The 16355-nt window shown below is 45.5% G+C and overlaps 3 protein-coding genes across 3 annotated transcripts; 1 reads left to right on the forward strand and 2 right to left on the reverse strand.

Annotated features, from left to right (window-relative positions):
- Nucleotides 1-2437: 2437 nt before the first annotated feature.
- On the reverse strand, nt 2438-4955 carry LOC119552105. The gene has a single exon (XM_037861890.1). It carries the CDS (start codon nt 4942-4944, stop codon nt 4453-4455), a length of 492 nt encoding a protein of 163 aa, XP_037717818.1. The 5' UTR covers nt 4945-4955; the 3' UTR covers nt 2438-4452.
- LOC119552103 (SRSF protein kinase 3) lies at nt 3806-10559 on the reverse strand. Its single transcript, XM_037861888.1, has 6 exons — nt 10431-10559; nt 9599-9780; nt 9284-9424; nt 8383-8964; nt 6143-7096; nt 3806-5870 (listed from the first exon to the last, which is right to left on the reverse strand). Exons 2-6 carry the CDS (start codon nt 9657-9659, stop codon nt 4951-4953), a joined length of 2658 nt encoding a protein of 885 aa, XP_037717816.1. The 5' UTR covers nt 9660-9780; nt 10431-10559; the 3' UTR covers nt 3806-4950.
- Nucleotides 10560-10666: 107 nt separating this feature from the next.
- LOC119552104 (DNA replication factor Cdt1) lies at nt 10667-15310 on the forward strand. Its single transcript, XM_037861889.1, has 3 exons — nt 10667-10983; nt 11086-11747; nt 13488-15310. Exons 1-3 carry the CDS (start codon nt 10903-10905, stop codon nt 14968-14970), a joined length of 2226 nt encoding a protein of 741 aa, XP_037717817.1. The 5' UTR covers nt 10667-10902; the 3' UTR covers nt 14971-15310.
- The last annotated feature ends 1045 nt before the right edge of the window (nt 15311-16355 follow it).

Here is a 16355-nt window from a genome sequence, read left to right on the forward strand (position 1 = left end):
CAAAATTTATTTGTTCAAATACCAAGTTTTCTATGATAATTTTGTCCCATGTAGGCCCTGTTTGCCCACACAGGCACCGTAGACACCGCAAACGTCTACACAGCAACTACAACAATGGACAGCTTGACAGACAGAAAAGAGAAGCTGTTGGGGGAGTGAGGGGGAGGCTGCGAGGGGTCGGGCGATGCGGGGTGAATCCGCTTTTGTTTATCTACTTTAAACTAACATCAGGCACTTTTGCCATCTAATCCTGACCAACCCGACAGCTACTTAATGTCATCAGTGTGCCACTCGGTGGCATTTTCAACAAGGACATTTGGAAGTGCACAGCGGTTCGGGAGGATGGATATCATGGGGGACACAGAGGTCGACGACGCTAAACGTTTCCCATAGAGCTCAGATTCACCGAGTGCAAATTGAATAATCGTTTGCGCTCCGCCGCATCTGCAGAAAGGACCTTTTAAAAGTTCCCAGTTCAGTCCCTTCCGTTCCTCTGCGTTTGTGTGTGACAAATATCGATCATCAAGGCCGGCTGATGGACGACTAGGACACACAATTGTTTGGGTTTATTCTAATGCTCCGCAAAACTTCTGACCGAGTTGTCTGAAGAGTTTTCTTTTGCGAGTTTCCTTGCCATGCGTAAAACTTTTGCCGTCCCTGTTTTGTCAAGTTTGTCATTTGTTGGACATTTATAAGCAAATCCAGATTCGGATGTGGGTTGGGGAGTGTGCTTTGGGTGTGCAAAAGGACCAGCTCCTCGACCCGTGGACTGCGGGTCTCGTTAACATACATTGAAGGCGGGTTTCGTTTTGTTACCGAACTCTCGAGCAAATTAAATTGAAAGCCCATCCCAAGGAGTTCAACTCAACTGTGAGGGCTTTAAAAAGTATTTGCAAGTTCAGAAGTTGCGGGCGAATATCTAATTCATTTGGGAAGTGCCTAAGCGTTATTGGACTCGACTCAAGAAGGTCAAAAATAAGGGTTAACAATCTTAAATGGTTAGTTGTCGTTTATAATGGCTAGGAAAAACATAGGAATTTATTTTAAAATAATAATATGAGAATTTCTTCTAATTGTAATAAATAATGCGATTTATTAGGTTTGAGTCCCAACCCTGAATAATTACGGTTTTAAATGTATCATTCTGTATACAGAGAAAATTATTGAAGTACATTGTTCTTGAATTGAGTACATTCGTTCTTAAAAACCGTCTAAGTACAATTTGGTATCAATATTCTCAATATTAGAACGAAATGGAGAAAAAAAAGTTAAATTTAGTTTACTAAACAACTTTTTGATAAGTATACACTACTGACTGGACTAATAGTCTATATGTTGAGATATAAAATGTAAATACCGCCAATTCGACTGGATTCGAGCAAAATAAAAATATTTTTAACTTCAAAAATGTTGTTATATTTTTATGAACATTTTCAACTCAAATGAGAACGTCAGAATAGAAAGTATAGAAAAAATACAAAAATGTTGAGGTCAATTTCGATAAAAAAAATTTTTACAGATCTAGAAAAGCCATAATGAAATCAAGGATTACACTTTTTTACAACTTATTTAAAGTAACAAAAGGATAATCTTTTCTTATCTTTATGCAGTGGTATCTTAAATTCGTATTATCTTAGGAATTGATTGTGAACTTTTACATGGCTAACTCGAGGGCAACATCTCCTTTTATTTGCACTCCGGATAAGTTGCATTTGGACTCCGCGCTTCTAACTTGAGCCCCTGCTTAAGCGCAGAGCACTTTACACTTAGCCAAAACTTTGGCCAACAATAAACCAAATACCAGTGCCTGTGTGTGCGCTGAGCTCTTCGAATTTGTCTAAGATCAATTCCCGTGAGCTCGAGATTGAGGATTCCTCCTCCTCCTGCAAAGGCAAACAGTCGAAGTAGGACCTAACTTTCGCCGGATGCCATTGAGACCTCACGAAGCCTTGGTCGCTGGCCTTTTCCTTTTCCGCTCAAGTCGAAGGCAGGTGAAATAGTCGCACGGGGCTCCCGTGCACCTGGACACCTGGGATTGCCATTGAGCTACAAAGACACTAATATGTGCATAGCATTTAACGAGTGGCCATCGCTCCTCCTCGCCAAACTCTGGACATTCGGGTGCACGTGTGGATAAAATTCAATTTCGAGCCATTGACAAACAAACGTGATGAATTCCTGGACTGGGGATATAACATGGAATTAATGTGAGCCCGTCGAAGGTCACCTCTCGCTTAGACCATTCATTGAGGACCTCAACGCTTTTGTGCATTTTATGTGACCATAAATCGCCAGCATAGCCGTCTCTCTATCCCAATCCTTTGCTCGTCCTGTAAGCTGGCGGAAATTTATGGCCAAAAGATAGATAGATATCCTCTGCTGCTTGTTCACACATACACTTGCAGACCATAAAAAAGACACAGTGTCGATTGTTTTCCAATTTGTGTAATTTGTTGTTTATTTTGTTTATAACTACATCAATAAATTATGTATCGTACCGTATAATTCATAATCATACTCTTTGAAAGCGTGAGAACATTCTGGAATTGCAATTCGGCAGCATGGTTCCTGATTCCGGTTCGAATTCATTTAGATGTGGTCATCTGCGCTGGGTTCTTGGCCCCCCGATTTTCCACTTGTGATACCAAGTTAAGTCGCTTCGTTAGGAAGTCTTGGGCGATTTTCAAAGAGTATATGCGTAAGTATGTTCGAAACATCGGCCAGCCGAAGCTTGATGAATTTTGCATTTATGTTATGATTAACTTGATGACAACATCGAAGATCGACTGCGGGCTACTACTAAGAACCGTCTCATTCTTTGATTCTCCTTCAACTTGGACACGTTTAGTTTAACTTTAGATTGATATCTGCTTGCTAGCTGGCTAGGCTGTCTAGTTACAATAATATTCATACCTAATTCTATAATTTTTTAGTTCGCGCTGCGTAAATCGTCTTTGCAATAGCTTTTCTCAGATTGGCTGGGGCACTGGTTAGTATCTGTGAGCGGTTAGTTTGCATTGGGTGCGTGTGGTTTCGTGTTTTGTGGTGCGCGGTGTGGTGCGGAGAACCGAATTAATAAGGCCACTTATCCATATATATGTGTACGTACTCGTATATAGTCAATAGTCAGTTATGCACACATCCCCTGCCATCCGATTGCCAAGGACAATGGGCCCTCCACTTCGCATTTCTGATAATCCCTCGCTCTAGCTTCACCACCGCTCCGGGTCGAATCGTATCTATTGAAAAAATCGCTTTAACTCCTAGCCTTAAATAAAGTGGCCTCTAGGTATACAATATGCTTGTGTTAAGAGTGGTTGAGAGAAATTCCATAAATTTTGTGTGGCTCTAGTATTGATAAATGTGCCAAATTTGGTGTGTGTCGGTGTCTTGAATATTTATCTATCCGATAAAGCTGCAATTATTTTGCGCTTGCGCTAGTATTTAATATTGAACAATACTTTTTGTTAGTGGCGGCTACTTTTAATTATATTTATATGCTTATTAGTTCCGATTATGGGATAAGGATTCGTTTCACTTGTGGTTGTTGCTGGTAGTGCATTCGCTTTACTATTTCAGGTTACGTTTCTCATGGATTCTAATGCCATTTCAAATTGTTCATGTCGATCACTAAGCCGAGGATAATCTAATTAACTACGTTCTCATTATTGTTATGTTCAGCTCAAGTTTCTGCATCCATGTACATTTACATATGCTAATAAAAATCCAACTGCAGCGCCCCACAAGCCCATCGAAACGACGATAGAGCGAGTGAGACGCCGACCGTTGGATCGACTCCAGTTCATTTAACTATGTACGCTATAAATGTGTATTTGCCGATTCGCCTCTTGGCTAAATGTACAGTAACAGATATATGCCTATGTATTTAGGTTTGTATGCGGCATGCGCTATCGCTATACTCTCGCTTTCTTATGCGTCGCTTCAACTAAACTGAATAATGGGATCGAGCACTATCGACCCTATATGTACAGGATTCGTGGGGAAGTGTTCGTGTAGGTGTAGGCGGTAATACATTTTATAATTCCATATGAAGCAACAAAAATAGTCTAATTGTCGATGTAAAACACAGGAAATAAATTAAGCGCTGGCGTGTGTAAAACTATATCGAATGGTTGTTCATTAACTTTAAACATAACTCGAGTAAGCTGGAGCACGGAGATTAGCGACTGTTGCTCTGGAGACGACTTTTTGCTTGGCTGGCTGGCTTCTGATGCTGATGCTTTAGTGGTTGCTGAAGTAAAAGTTGTTGTTGCGTATGTTGCCACGGGTTCGCCAGCGGATGCAGCTGAGCAGGGCCACGCGGGCTGCACGCAGCAGGATCTGGCCGTAGGCACAGCAGGCGCAGATGCGCCTCACCCGCTCGGCCAGGTTCCGGCGACGGCAGCGACGGGCGGGACGATGCCAGCGGGGCAGGTCCTGCCGGCGACGCCGTCACTTGCGTCGTTGGAAGACGCGGCGTAGCGCCTTGCGCCAGAAAAAGCGCTGAGACTTGGTCTTGGCATGCGTCTGCGGCTCCTCCATCTGAGCAAGTGCCACATCAAAGTCCTCCACCAAATCCAGATCCTCCTCGGGGGCGGTGCAACGACGTGTTGGCGTGGCTGGCGCTGTGCGGGCCGTGCTCGTTGAAATGGATATGTGGGGCTGCGGTGTGGGTGGTGCTGAGGCTGTGGTCACGAATGGTGCAACCAGATAGGGACGGGCCTTAAGCGCCGCCATTGCTGCCGCCGACGTGGAAGCGATTGATGAGATGGAAGCCAAAGTAGCCACCGATGCCGAAGATTCCACAAAGCCCCCGCCAACTCCTCCTTTCGCCGTTACCACCGGTGATCCCGCTCTTAGTGCTGTCGTCCCTGCTCCTGCTTCTGCTCCCGCATCATCTGCTGTTGCTGGCTGGGTGGCACGCAGCCAACAACCAGGCTGCATCGTATCTTATCTAAGCCACGGGTGCTGCAAACACTCCGCGGCGGTGGCCCGCTTGGCCGGATCGAACTCCAGCATGGGCTTGAGGAACAAAGCAAAAGACTCCGCCTCACTCTGCGACCACTCGTACTTCTCCAGCAGAACGTCCATTAGGCCCCAGGGTTTAAGGCCAGTGATGTTCCGAAGTTCGCCGGCCCGGTTAAACGACTGCTGAGCATAGGTGCCGCGGAACACAATGTGTCGCGGAATGGGACCCAACAGCTCGATGATGTGGGCCAGATGGTCCTCGTCGCGGGAGTAGGTATCGCCGGAGTGCGGCTCAAACAGGTAATCGCCGGTAGCCAGCTCGAACACCATGCACGCAGTGCTCCAAATGTCCGCCGAGGTATCGTAGCCGGAACCGAGAATCACTTCCAGCGACCGATACTGGCGCGTCTGTATGTCCTCGGTGAAGTGGCGATCCACCCAGCAAGCGTTGCCCAGATCGGCGATCTTAACGAAAACGCTGCATTCCTCCAGCGCCGGATCTCGTCGGGCCCTGTGTTTTGCTTGCGGTGGCGGAGGAGGCGGTGGCAGCATGGGCTCAGAATACGGTCCATTGGTGGCCGACGATGAGTTCTCCACGGAACCGCTTGAGATTTTCGAATTGCTATTCGAGTTGGGCTTAGAACTAGAGTTGTTGTTGTTCAGCTGCTGATTCGATGACTGCTGCTGCTTATCCAATTGTTTATCCTGCTTGGGTCGCAACGGCATCTTCTTGCCGTTTGATTGTCCTTTCAATGTGCCGCTCGAGTTGCTGTTGGAGTTGCTGTTGCTAATGCTACTGCTGCCATTGGTCTGGTGGCTCTTGAGGGCGCTGCTGCTGTCGCCGCTGCTCGTGGAGTTCTCCAGTTGCGGAGGCTGCTGAGCTTGCAGCTGGTTAGATTTGTCTAAATAAAAAATGGTTAAATTTGGATTAAAGAACAGAAAGCAATTACGATCAAAAAACACAATAGTTATCCAAAAGAAAACAAAACATTTGTCTGGTTAATTAACCATTTCTGCAAGAAACACAAAGTTCGGTGCTATTATTGCACAACCGCAAGAGGGTTTTCCTACATATGTAACTTGCGGTTGAGGAACGGGCACATCTGAATATGTTTGTTGGCTCAAAACCATTTTGCGGTTGTGGTACTGGTAGCTCCAGCCAATTTTCACTTACTTTTGTTCTTCTTTTTCTTCTTCTTTTTGGCTTTGTCAGCGCCCTCAGCCAGCGATTCCTGCTGCTGTGCCTGCTCCTTGCGCTCCGGACGCTCCTTTCGCTCGTGGCGCTCCTTGCGTATTGGCTGCTCAGCAGCTACATCCTCATCATCGTCATCTTCATTGTCCTCCAGCTCCTGCTTCACCTCAAAGTACTCATCCCCATCGGAGATGCCAGCATCGCCGTTCTGCACCTCATTATGGTTAACGCCGAAGTCCGTCTGATCCTCGCCAGCATCCTGGCCCTCGCCCGTCTGGCCGCCCGCCTGCTCCAGGTAGTCCCTCTGCTTCTTGAACAGCTCCATGCGCTTCTTGGCCTTCTTCTTGAGCTTCTTCTTTCGATTCTTGCTCATTTTGCCAGTGATGGGCGGCTCGCGATATTCCTTGGGCGCTCGGCTCACCAATGACGGATACATCTTGGAGTTCATGCAGTACAGCTGGGTGGCTTCAGTGGCCAGCGAACGGACATGCGGCTCGTCCACGCACAGTAGCACATTCTCGGGCTTAATGTCCGTGTGGATAATCTTGCAGCATGTGTGCAGATAGTCCAGACCCTCCAGCACCTGACGGGTGATGGTCTTTACGTTGCCCAACGGGATGCCGCGGTAGTTGGACTTCCGGATGAGCTTTAGCAAATTGTCGCCGAGCACCTCGAACACCATACAAATGTGGGTGCCATTAACGCCGGTGATCTTGAAGTCGTCCAGCATTTGGACTGTCTTCTGGCGACGTGGATTCGATGGATCCGTCTCGCGCACCGTCCTGAGTATCTTAATCTCATCCTTGGCCGTCTCAGCAAAGTGCGGCGCCGACTTGACAATCTTGATTGCCACATAGCTCTTCTCCTGCAGATCCCAGCACAGCCAGACGGTGGAGAAGTGGCCCCAGCCCAATTTTCGGATGACGTGGTAACGCCCTGCAGAACAAAAATTGCATTAATCTCGTGCCGTTCTCGTCAAGGGACAAAGTTCAAGGGATTGGGGGAGAGCAACACAGAACCACTTAGGAAAATGAAATCACAAATGTTCGCCTCGGATGGCAATAAATCCATTTTAATCGCTTCACAGTCACATCACGACTGACCCAGCGAAAAACCAACCGCGAGGTCTACTCTCCGCTTAAATTCAATTAAAACCTGACTGGCAGTTGCAGTTGAGTGCATTATTTTTGCGGGGAACACTTCTGCTGCGTAGCCTAAAGGCCGAAAAGAGACCACTTTTAACAACTAATTAAAATCATGTCGAGATTTTTGGTGTGAAGCCTAAGGCAACAGAATGCTTTTTCCTTCTTAGCATTTACGAGTTTTCGAATAGCAATGTCATAAAAAGCAAATAATGTCATGATTTAAAAGCCGAAAATGAAGTCTACTCAATATAGAACATGTGTTTGTATGCCATGGTAACTTTGGCAAGTAGTGTTTCAAAAAGAATATATCGCTACTTGTCGTAAAGAATGAAAAGCTTTTCATAAAACGCGAGATAATTCTAATTTTCTAGTAGAGCATAGAATATTACTCTTAGCAGTAAATATTAAGCTTTTATGATCCTCCCACTATTTTCCCATTCTGTGAAATATTAAAAACCTATTAGGAATCTATTAATAAACATTCCTTGTTATTAATCCGCTTGGATTGCAAAAAAGACCCAGAGAGAGGGGCGGGAAACCTGGTCGATTCAGGTCATAAATGCAGCACTATCAGCCGATTTTGGGGAGCTTGGTTGGCCGTTATCAGGCTCTCACTCCCTTATCGCTGGCAAGCGATTGCTCGGATTTTCTTTTGCCAAAAGCTTCAGAGCCTGCAAATGGATGTGGAAAGCGGAAAGTGGCAATCCGGCAGCTGGCATTGTAAAATGGATGGAGAAGACATGCAAGCAAGAGGGGTGGAGTTCCGGGCTTATGTTGGCGACAACGTTTGGAGGTGACATCCCGCCCCCATAACGCTTGCTGTTGCTATTGTTGTCGTCGCCACAACACGAGGCAGGCGCCTCCTTCCTCTTGCCTCGACCAAAAACAACCCTTGCCCGAAAGAGGGGGGCGGAGGAGGTCTGGAAAACCACCCGCTGTGCGTTCGATTTATCTGAGCTGTGCGCCTTTGGCAACCTGTTGTTGTTGGTGGTTTTTTCGGTTTCGGGTCTGGTCGGGTCGGGAAATGCCAATATGTGGGGGGTGCCAGCATACAAAACGGGCTAACAGGTGCCTTACCCTGAAACAGGTCACCGATATTGACGGGGTGGTAGCCACCCTTGCAGTAGTCCTCCTTGAGCTCCTGCTCCTCGTTCTCGCTGTTCAGCTCGGATTCGTACGACTCGTTGGAGCTGCTCCGCGGTGCCTGCTGCTGCTGCTGCTGCTGCAGGTGCTCCTTCTGTGAGTTGGATGATTTTGACTTGGACTTGACCTGCACTTGAGACTGCGACTGCGACTGGGATGGTGGATATTGTTCGGGGGTGCCTCCTGATCCACCGCTGGATGTGGAGGCCGTTGCCGTTGCAGTGACCTTCCTAAAGGCGGCCGAAATGGGCGCATCCGCATGGCTATTATTAGCATTATCCGGTGCCTGCAAGTTCTCGCTGCTCCGATTCGACTGGGAATTGGGATTCAAGTTCTGGCCGGGATTCGACTGCTGCTCCTGGCCGTTCTGCTTGCCCCGCTTCTTGTTGTTCTTATGGCGTTTCTTCTTCGCCTGAATGGCCAAAACACGGCGGTTGACGTCAGCCTTGTTCATTTCGCAGTTGCTTTCGGCTTCTATTTTACAATTTTGCCCTCTATTTCCGCCAGGTGTAACAGCTGTTGTTCCCGAATGGGTGGAGACGCAGAACCAGAAGCAGAAGCAGTAGCAGAGGGAGGAGAGAAGAAGAAAAGTGGTTAGGGGAGGGTTGATAAACGAGGAAGAAGCGGACGGGCGAAGAAGAGAACAGACAACGTGCACAAATCTCAATAAGGCAATGTTCGAGGTTCACGCTTGTCTCGCTGTTTTTCTTGTTTTTCTTGCTTTTGTTGGCTGCCTCTGCCCTGTTTTTCTCGCTGTTCACTTCTTGGCCCTTCCGTTTCGCACCGCAAAAACGGCCAATGCTGATCGGCCAACTTCAGCCAGTTGTCTACTTGCCTCCTAAGAACTCCACTCCTTTCCAATTAACACGGCTGTTGGTTCGATTTCTGCTCAAAATTAGCACAAAATAATCTTCGCTAAACGCCCAGAGTGACCGTAGCAGGAACTGCACAAAATACCCTCGGCCTCTGGAAAAGACTGTAAAGAAAAACACGGAATCAGTGATGGCGCATTTAAGACTAGTCACACTCGGGGTGACAGAAATAGCTCTGGGCGAACTTCGGGGGAAACTTGTACATACAAGCTGAAGTACATTTCCCCCGAATTTCGTCAAAAGATAGTTCTGTGACACCCCCGACAATGTGGGGTTACCTATCGAGTGGGCCAATAACCCGATTGCTCCAAAAAAGGGTTTATACTTGGTTAAATCCATAAATGGGGTCTAAGGATGAGTTTAGCTCATAATTGGTACCATAAAACACGCCACCAATATTTATTAAATCGTAAAGCAAGCATATGTTTTATCACTTCTAGACGAACTTTTTCGGGTCGGACTGCGTTTAAAGTAAATAAAAATATAAATTAAATAAAAATTCATTGCTGTACTTGTGTCCACAACAGGCCACACAATTTTAAGATCTCCGAATAATATCACACAAATACCAAAGGCCAACCAAGACTCTACGTTTTCTCACTGGAAAAAATTTCGCATCATAAGAGAAAGAAAAGGTTTGCGTGTAAGTAAACGTAATTTAAAAAGGTTATTGCAGCTATATTGCTCACTATCCTTAAATTTTTTTAATTGGATTAACCCCTTTATTCAAAATAAAATTAATGTGCAATACGTCCAGTTCATTTTCTGGCAAAAAGGTTACAAATACTTCAAAATTCACCAAAACAAAAATTTGTTGTTTCATTTATTATAATCATTGAAACATTAAAAAATAGCTAGAAGCTTATAAAAATAGCTAGAATACGCAACACTATAACCAAGGTTTGCTTTAGCGGGGACACTAACCAATGAATAGAACAGTGACAAAACGTAATGTAAAGGCCTTACGTTACCTACGCTCGGCTGTCCCGCTCGCACGCTGCAACCAGCTAGCGGCATTTCACTCGCACCCAATAGTACTCGATTTGCTTGCTTGATTTGATTTTTGCGCATCGCTCAAAGCTCCACAAAATGCAGTTTCCAGCAACTTACCTGGCTTCGCAGGTGGCCGCGGACTAGGCCAATGACATCTCGATTCGCCGGCGTTGCACAGCGGCCGCAAATGCAGCTGAAACGAGTGAAAAACACGCGCACAACGAAAAATCCGCAAGTGGAAAAAACTGCTACGGAAAAAGCAACTCTGGGCGGACAAGTGTTGCAAGGCGACAGAGGCAAACAGCTGATTGGCCAGTGTTGCGGGAAAATCGAATTTCAGCGACTTACAACACCATTGGCGTTTTGGCGCAATTTTAGTTTTTGGAGGGAAACTGCATCTAGTGAAAAATCGTGGCCAGTTGTAATTCGAGCAGCGCGCTGCCACGACGTGGTCAAAAGATAAAAATAAAAATTAACCAAGACTAGTGATTAATAGCCATCTTACATACGTGTGCCCAATATTCAGCAAAGAGGGAACCCGCGCTGCAAATATTTCAACCAGCCTCTATTGCAATTAGGAATAAATACAATGGCCCAGCCATCGGTAGCTGCATTCTTCACCAACCGCAAACGTGCCGCCTTGGATGATGCCACCAGCATCAAGAACCGGGTAAGAGATCCCTACCAGAGTCATACGCGGTCAGATACTATTGAATCTGCAAGAGCGTTCTGCCAGTGCAGCCATCTTAAAAGTGGCTTTGCTTTTCCACAGCGTCTGGCGGAACCAGCCGAAACAGTCGACCCCGCCCCCTCACAGCTGCCCGCCGGCAACCAGGATGAGGATGCGGATATGGACAACCTCAAGGCCATGGCCAGCGGCATTCGCACCCGATCCGGACGCACTACCCGCTTAATAGTGACCGCCGCCCAGGAGAGCGGGAAAAAGAAGACTCCTTCGGCCGGGAAAATGGAGGCCCACATCAAGCAGCCCAAGCTGGTGCAGTTCATCAAGAAGGGCACTCTGTCGCCCCGGAAACAGGCCCAGTCCAGCAAGCTGGACGAGGAGGAGCTGCAGCAGCAGTCATCGGAGCAGACGCCCAAGGTGAACTTCACCATCACCAGCCAGCAGAATGCGGACAATGTGCAGCGTGGCCTGCGCACGCCCACCAAGCAGATCCTCAAGGAAGCCTCGCCCATCAAGGCGGATCTGCGCCGTCAGCTCACCTTCGACGAGGTGAAGACGAAGGTCTCGCGCAGCGCCAAGCTGCAGGAGCTAAAGGCAGTGCTAGCCAGGAAGGCGGCCCTCGAGCAGAAGCGCAAGGAGCAGGAGGAGCGCAACCGGAAGCTCCGAGAAGCCGGCCCCTCGCCCTCCAAGTCGAAGATGAGCGTGCAGCTCAAGGAGTTCGACACTATCGAGCTGGAGGTGCTTACAAGGTGAGCATGAGCTTATATAAGAATGGGGCCTTACATCATTTAAAAGTTGGGTGTGTCCTTTGTTATTTATCCTTATCCCAGCTTCTTAGATTAGGATCCTATAGACTCATAAATATTATAAAAAAGTTGAATATAGAGTATCTTAGCTTTTCTAGATGAAACCATAAAACCATAAGCTGGTTTAAAAGTTTATATCATATATTCCCATTTCAGTCCTGTTTGCTAGACTTGCATTTAGAAGATGAATTTTAAAATGCTGTGCCAATCCTGTTTTAAGTAAAATAGTCATGTTCTTTCCAAAATATTATCCTGTACAATTTTAATGATTGTACCCAGTTTGGTATGAGCCATGTATATAAGCTTTGTTGTAAGAAGCTGAAGATATGTGCCTGCCACAACAATATCGACTTGGCTGGCTGGTGGCCTAGAATCGGCATAAACAAACCACCGAGTGTGGAGTGCGGACTATGAAAAAACCGGGTAACATCATTTAGCGAAAGGCCAGCAGTTGCTGCTGTGCAGTTCTGCAGCAATCGAGGTCGCTCTCCGGGTCTCCGGGTTATTCAAGCGCTCGACTGCTGAGTTCGCATATTCTCCGCCCAAGAGTATCAGTCACCAATGGCTTGGCTTTGGCTTTGGCTACATATATACTGCTGCTGATTCGTGACGTCTGTACAACATGCATAAGCACTCAACTGGCTGACTGACCCTCCCCATGCGACGCTGTGTGTGTATCGCTATGCACTATATGTTTACCCTTCGCAGACGTTACAATCTTGCCTGACCTTCCCTTTGAAAATGCTGTTTTCCGCCCGCATTCGGGGGTTGCTCTCGCTCTCTCCTGGAAAATAAGGATCTTAACTGCTGTACTGCATGGGAATGCCTAAAATTGTTTGCATTTTGGGTGTGTTGCTCAGGTAGCAACCTTTTTTCGTAACGGTTTTCTTGAAGGAGCGTCCCGAGCAGCAAATGGGAACTATTGTCGAATAGGAAGGAGGAGAAATCCCTTTTCCTATGTCAAACCGGTTTGAAAAAAGGACTCTAATGTTTGTTTTGGTTTTTCACACATGTATATTTCTTGAAATATAAAAAATTTACCAGGAATGACGTTAATATACGTACTAGTCCAGTCCTTATACTAACACTCCTTTATCCTGTATGATTTTAGGGGTTTTATTTTTTTATTTAATAGAATAAATAAATCCATTTTATTTATTTTTCTGTACCAATTCAGTAACTGTCTAGTAACTTCTTATTAAAACACATTTATAATAACTTATTATTTATTTTAAGTACACATTCTTAAATTGGCCAGAAATAATAAGTGCTATAATAATTTATTATTTTAATTCAATCACTCCAACCATATTTATTTATATCTGATAATATCTTTAAAAAAGATTATTCATTTCGCTTGAAATATTATTTAAATAAATATTTTTGGTAGTGGATTGTCTTGATTTACTCAATTAATCGAATTAATTTTTGAGTCATTGAATAAATATCAAATAAAAAACACTAACTTACATTTTATATCACATAGATAGTACTTATTTTTAGTACTTACTAGAAAAAGCTTTTTGGGTACGAAGAAGATTAGTTTTAAAGCACAACAGATATAGAAATAATAGCACCCATCGGTATTCTACATATAGACATTTAGAATATTAAAAGTTATAAGTAGTTCAAATATGGTCATGACCTCGATTACTTACGATTCTCCCTGTTTCTCACTTTTAGCCCCTTAAAGACCTTTAAGACGCCTACAAAACTGCCGCCGCCCACTCCGGACAAACATGAGCTTATGTCGCCGCGCCACACGGACGTCTCCAAGCGCCTGCTCTTCAGTCCGGCCAAAAACGGATCCCCGGTCAAGTTGGTGGAGGTTCCGGCCTACAAGCGCTATGCCAGCTTGGTGGAAACCAGCCGGGCCGGCCAACTTCCCTTGCCGTACAAATACCGGCACTTGCTGGACGTGTTCAAGGGCCTCGACTCCGTGGTGGCCATGTTCCACAACCGCAAGGAGACCATCACCTACAAGAAGCTGAAGCCCGCAGTGCAACGCATGCTGCGCAAGAACTTCACCGAGACCCATTTGGCCCAGATCAAGCACGTCTATCCGGAGGCCTTTATCTTCAGCCAGGTTAAGACGCGCAACTTTGGATCCGTGTCCAAGGCGGACTACTTCCAGCTGATCATCAGCCCCAATGTGGAGCCACTGCCAGAGCAGCAGCAGTCGGAGAAACCACAACGCTTCGGCAAGGTCGACGAGGACGATGTGCTCGCGTCGGCCCAGTCGACGTCCATGAATCCACACGTCATGACGGCCCGCATGCAGCGCTTCCAGAGCCTGCTGCTCGAGCGGGTGATGCGGGCACACGACCAGTTCCTGCGCTCCCAGGATCCACCGATCATCATCGAGAAGGCACTGACCCGCTGGCATCCGCAGTTCGATCTGGAGAGCTGTCCAGAGGTGGAGCTGGCCCCGCTGCCCCAGCCGCCGAATGTGGAGAAGTACTCCTCGGCCAAGGATATTCTATCCACCGCCCGAAATCTTTTCAACTGCGCCACGCCCATGGAGAGAGCTATGGATCGCTATGAGGCCAAATTGGAGGCAGACAAACAGGCGGCTGAAGGCAATAAGAAGGCAGAGGAGCAGCCACCAGGAGTAGTAACCACGGCAAGTACGGGAACTCAGGCAAGTAAGGAGGTGCCTGGAACCTCAAGATCGCCAGACAAACCAGCTGTCCCTGAAACCACCGACCAAACAGCAACTGCCAAGCCGACGGTGAAGGAGTGCACCGCACCTGATGCCGGCTCCAATCTACTGAAGGGCCTGCCAAAGTCGCTGATCGATAAAATCCGCGCCAAACAGGCGGCCAAAGCTTTGGAGGCGATGACTCGGCGTCCCTCACAGGACCAGGAGGCCACCAAGTACTCACGTTTGCCCGAATTGGCCAGACATCTGAGGAATGTCTTTGTCACCGAGCGAAAAGGCGTACTCACCCTGGAAGTGATCATCAAGAAGATCCAGAACAGCTTCCGGGCCAACCTCACGCCGGAGGAGATCGAGGCGCATCTAAAGCTGCTCGCCAAGGAGCTGCCCAGCTGGGCATCATTCCATGAGGTGCGCAAAACCATGTACCTCAAGGTCGCCAAGGACATGGACATGAACCAGATCATCGAGAAGCTGGAGAGCGTGGCGAACGCAAAGAGCAATTGAACCGGATACACGGAAACGCAACCAGGACGCGGGACTCCGTCGAGCAATGACCCTGTGGCTACATCCAGATATATATTTAAGTACTTGTTTAACTAGCTAGCCAATACATAACAAAAACAAACGGATTAGGCTAAGCTCCTTGTGCTCTAACCATTCTGACATTTTTATACTGAACAAGCACCTTGACAACCGCCTGGATTGGATTCATCACATTTACCCAAGCAATTATTATTACTATTCTTTTTGGACCAAGCGTTTATACATTCATACATATATTGTAGTTTTAAGATCATTTTTCATGTTGTACCACGTTGAATAAATAAATATTTTTGCTGGAAAATTAATCATTTTTATCTTAAGACAATTTATATGCATAGATCAGCTAGTTTTAGCCGTTTTATTTGTTTCTAGAATCGACATTTATGAATGTTGAATGCACATTGTGCATATTACGCCGATGTTTGTAACGCAGTTCCGATACTTTCCAAATGAAATCAGATCATTTTAAAAATAGTCCTGACCGAAAGACCTCCATAAAACCAATCGGTTTCGAGGGTTTTCAGCAGAGTAAGAGCTTTTCAACTTTGCATATGTATATCGCATACCTTAAATTAGATAAAAATCAGTGGTTCCAAATTTTAAAGTTTTTTTCAGAAGTTTGTGTAGTTAAGAAGCTAACAATATGAAACTTAGTATATCATATTTCTTTGTATACCCCGATCAGGGTATATCCGATTTACTGATCAGGCCACTTAATTCCATAGATAAGTTCTTTGCCTGTACTTTGTTGTTATATTTTCATGTTATTAACTTAAAATATTTGAACTTAAAATTTATAAAACAATATTGTTTTGTGGAAAAAATGTGACTGAATTTCTAATTATTTATTTAATGATTTAATGGTTGGGTTTTCCGACTAAACTATAAACTTCGAAAGCGCGTGTGCAGTGCACACTTCGAGAAATTAAAAAGTCTGTTAAAATAAATAGGTATTTTAACAACACAAATTATTTTCTTTTTGAGATTTTTTTAAAGTAATTCAAGTGATTAAATTAAAATTCAAAAAGTAGAAAACGGCCTCGGTGGCCAGATTTGTCCCTACTACTTCTTCTACTACTCTTATACTACTCAACTTTCGTCATTCAATATTTCAATTCAAAAAGGTATCCCACATAAAGCTAAATTATTAAACCTAAAGGTCTTCAAGTAGATAAAGCAACAATTTTTTTAAAATCATTCAGATTTACTGGTGAACGTACTCTTTCACAGCGCCCTCTGGTGTTATTTTATGTAAGAGTATTCTACATGTATTTCCTACATTGTAATATACATACATATGTAGTTCTTATTTCGGATTGTATTCCCATAAAAGTTCAATCTGGTCA

This window comes from Drosophila subpulchrella, chromosome 2R (assembly GCF_014743375.2).
Source record: "Drosophila subpulchrella strain 33 F10 #4 breed RU33 chromosome 2R, RU_Dsub_v1.1 Primary Assembly, whole genome shotgun sequence".
Classification (NCBI taxonomy): Eukaryota; Metazoa; Arthropoda; class Insecta; order Diptera; family Drosophilidae; genus Drosophila; species Drosophila subpulchrella.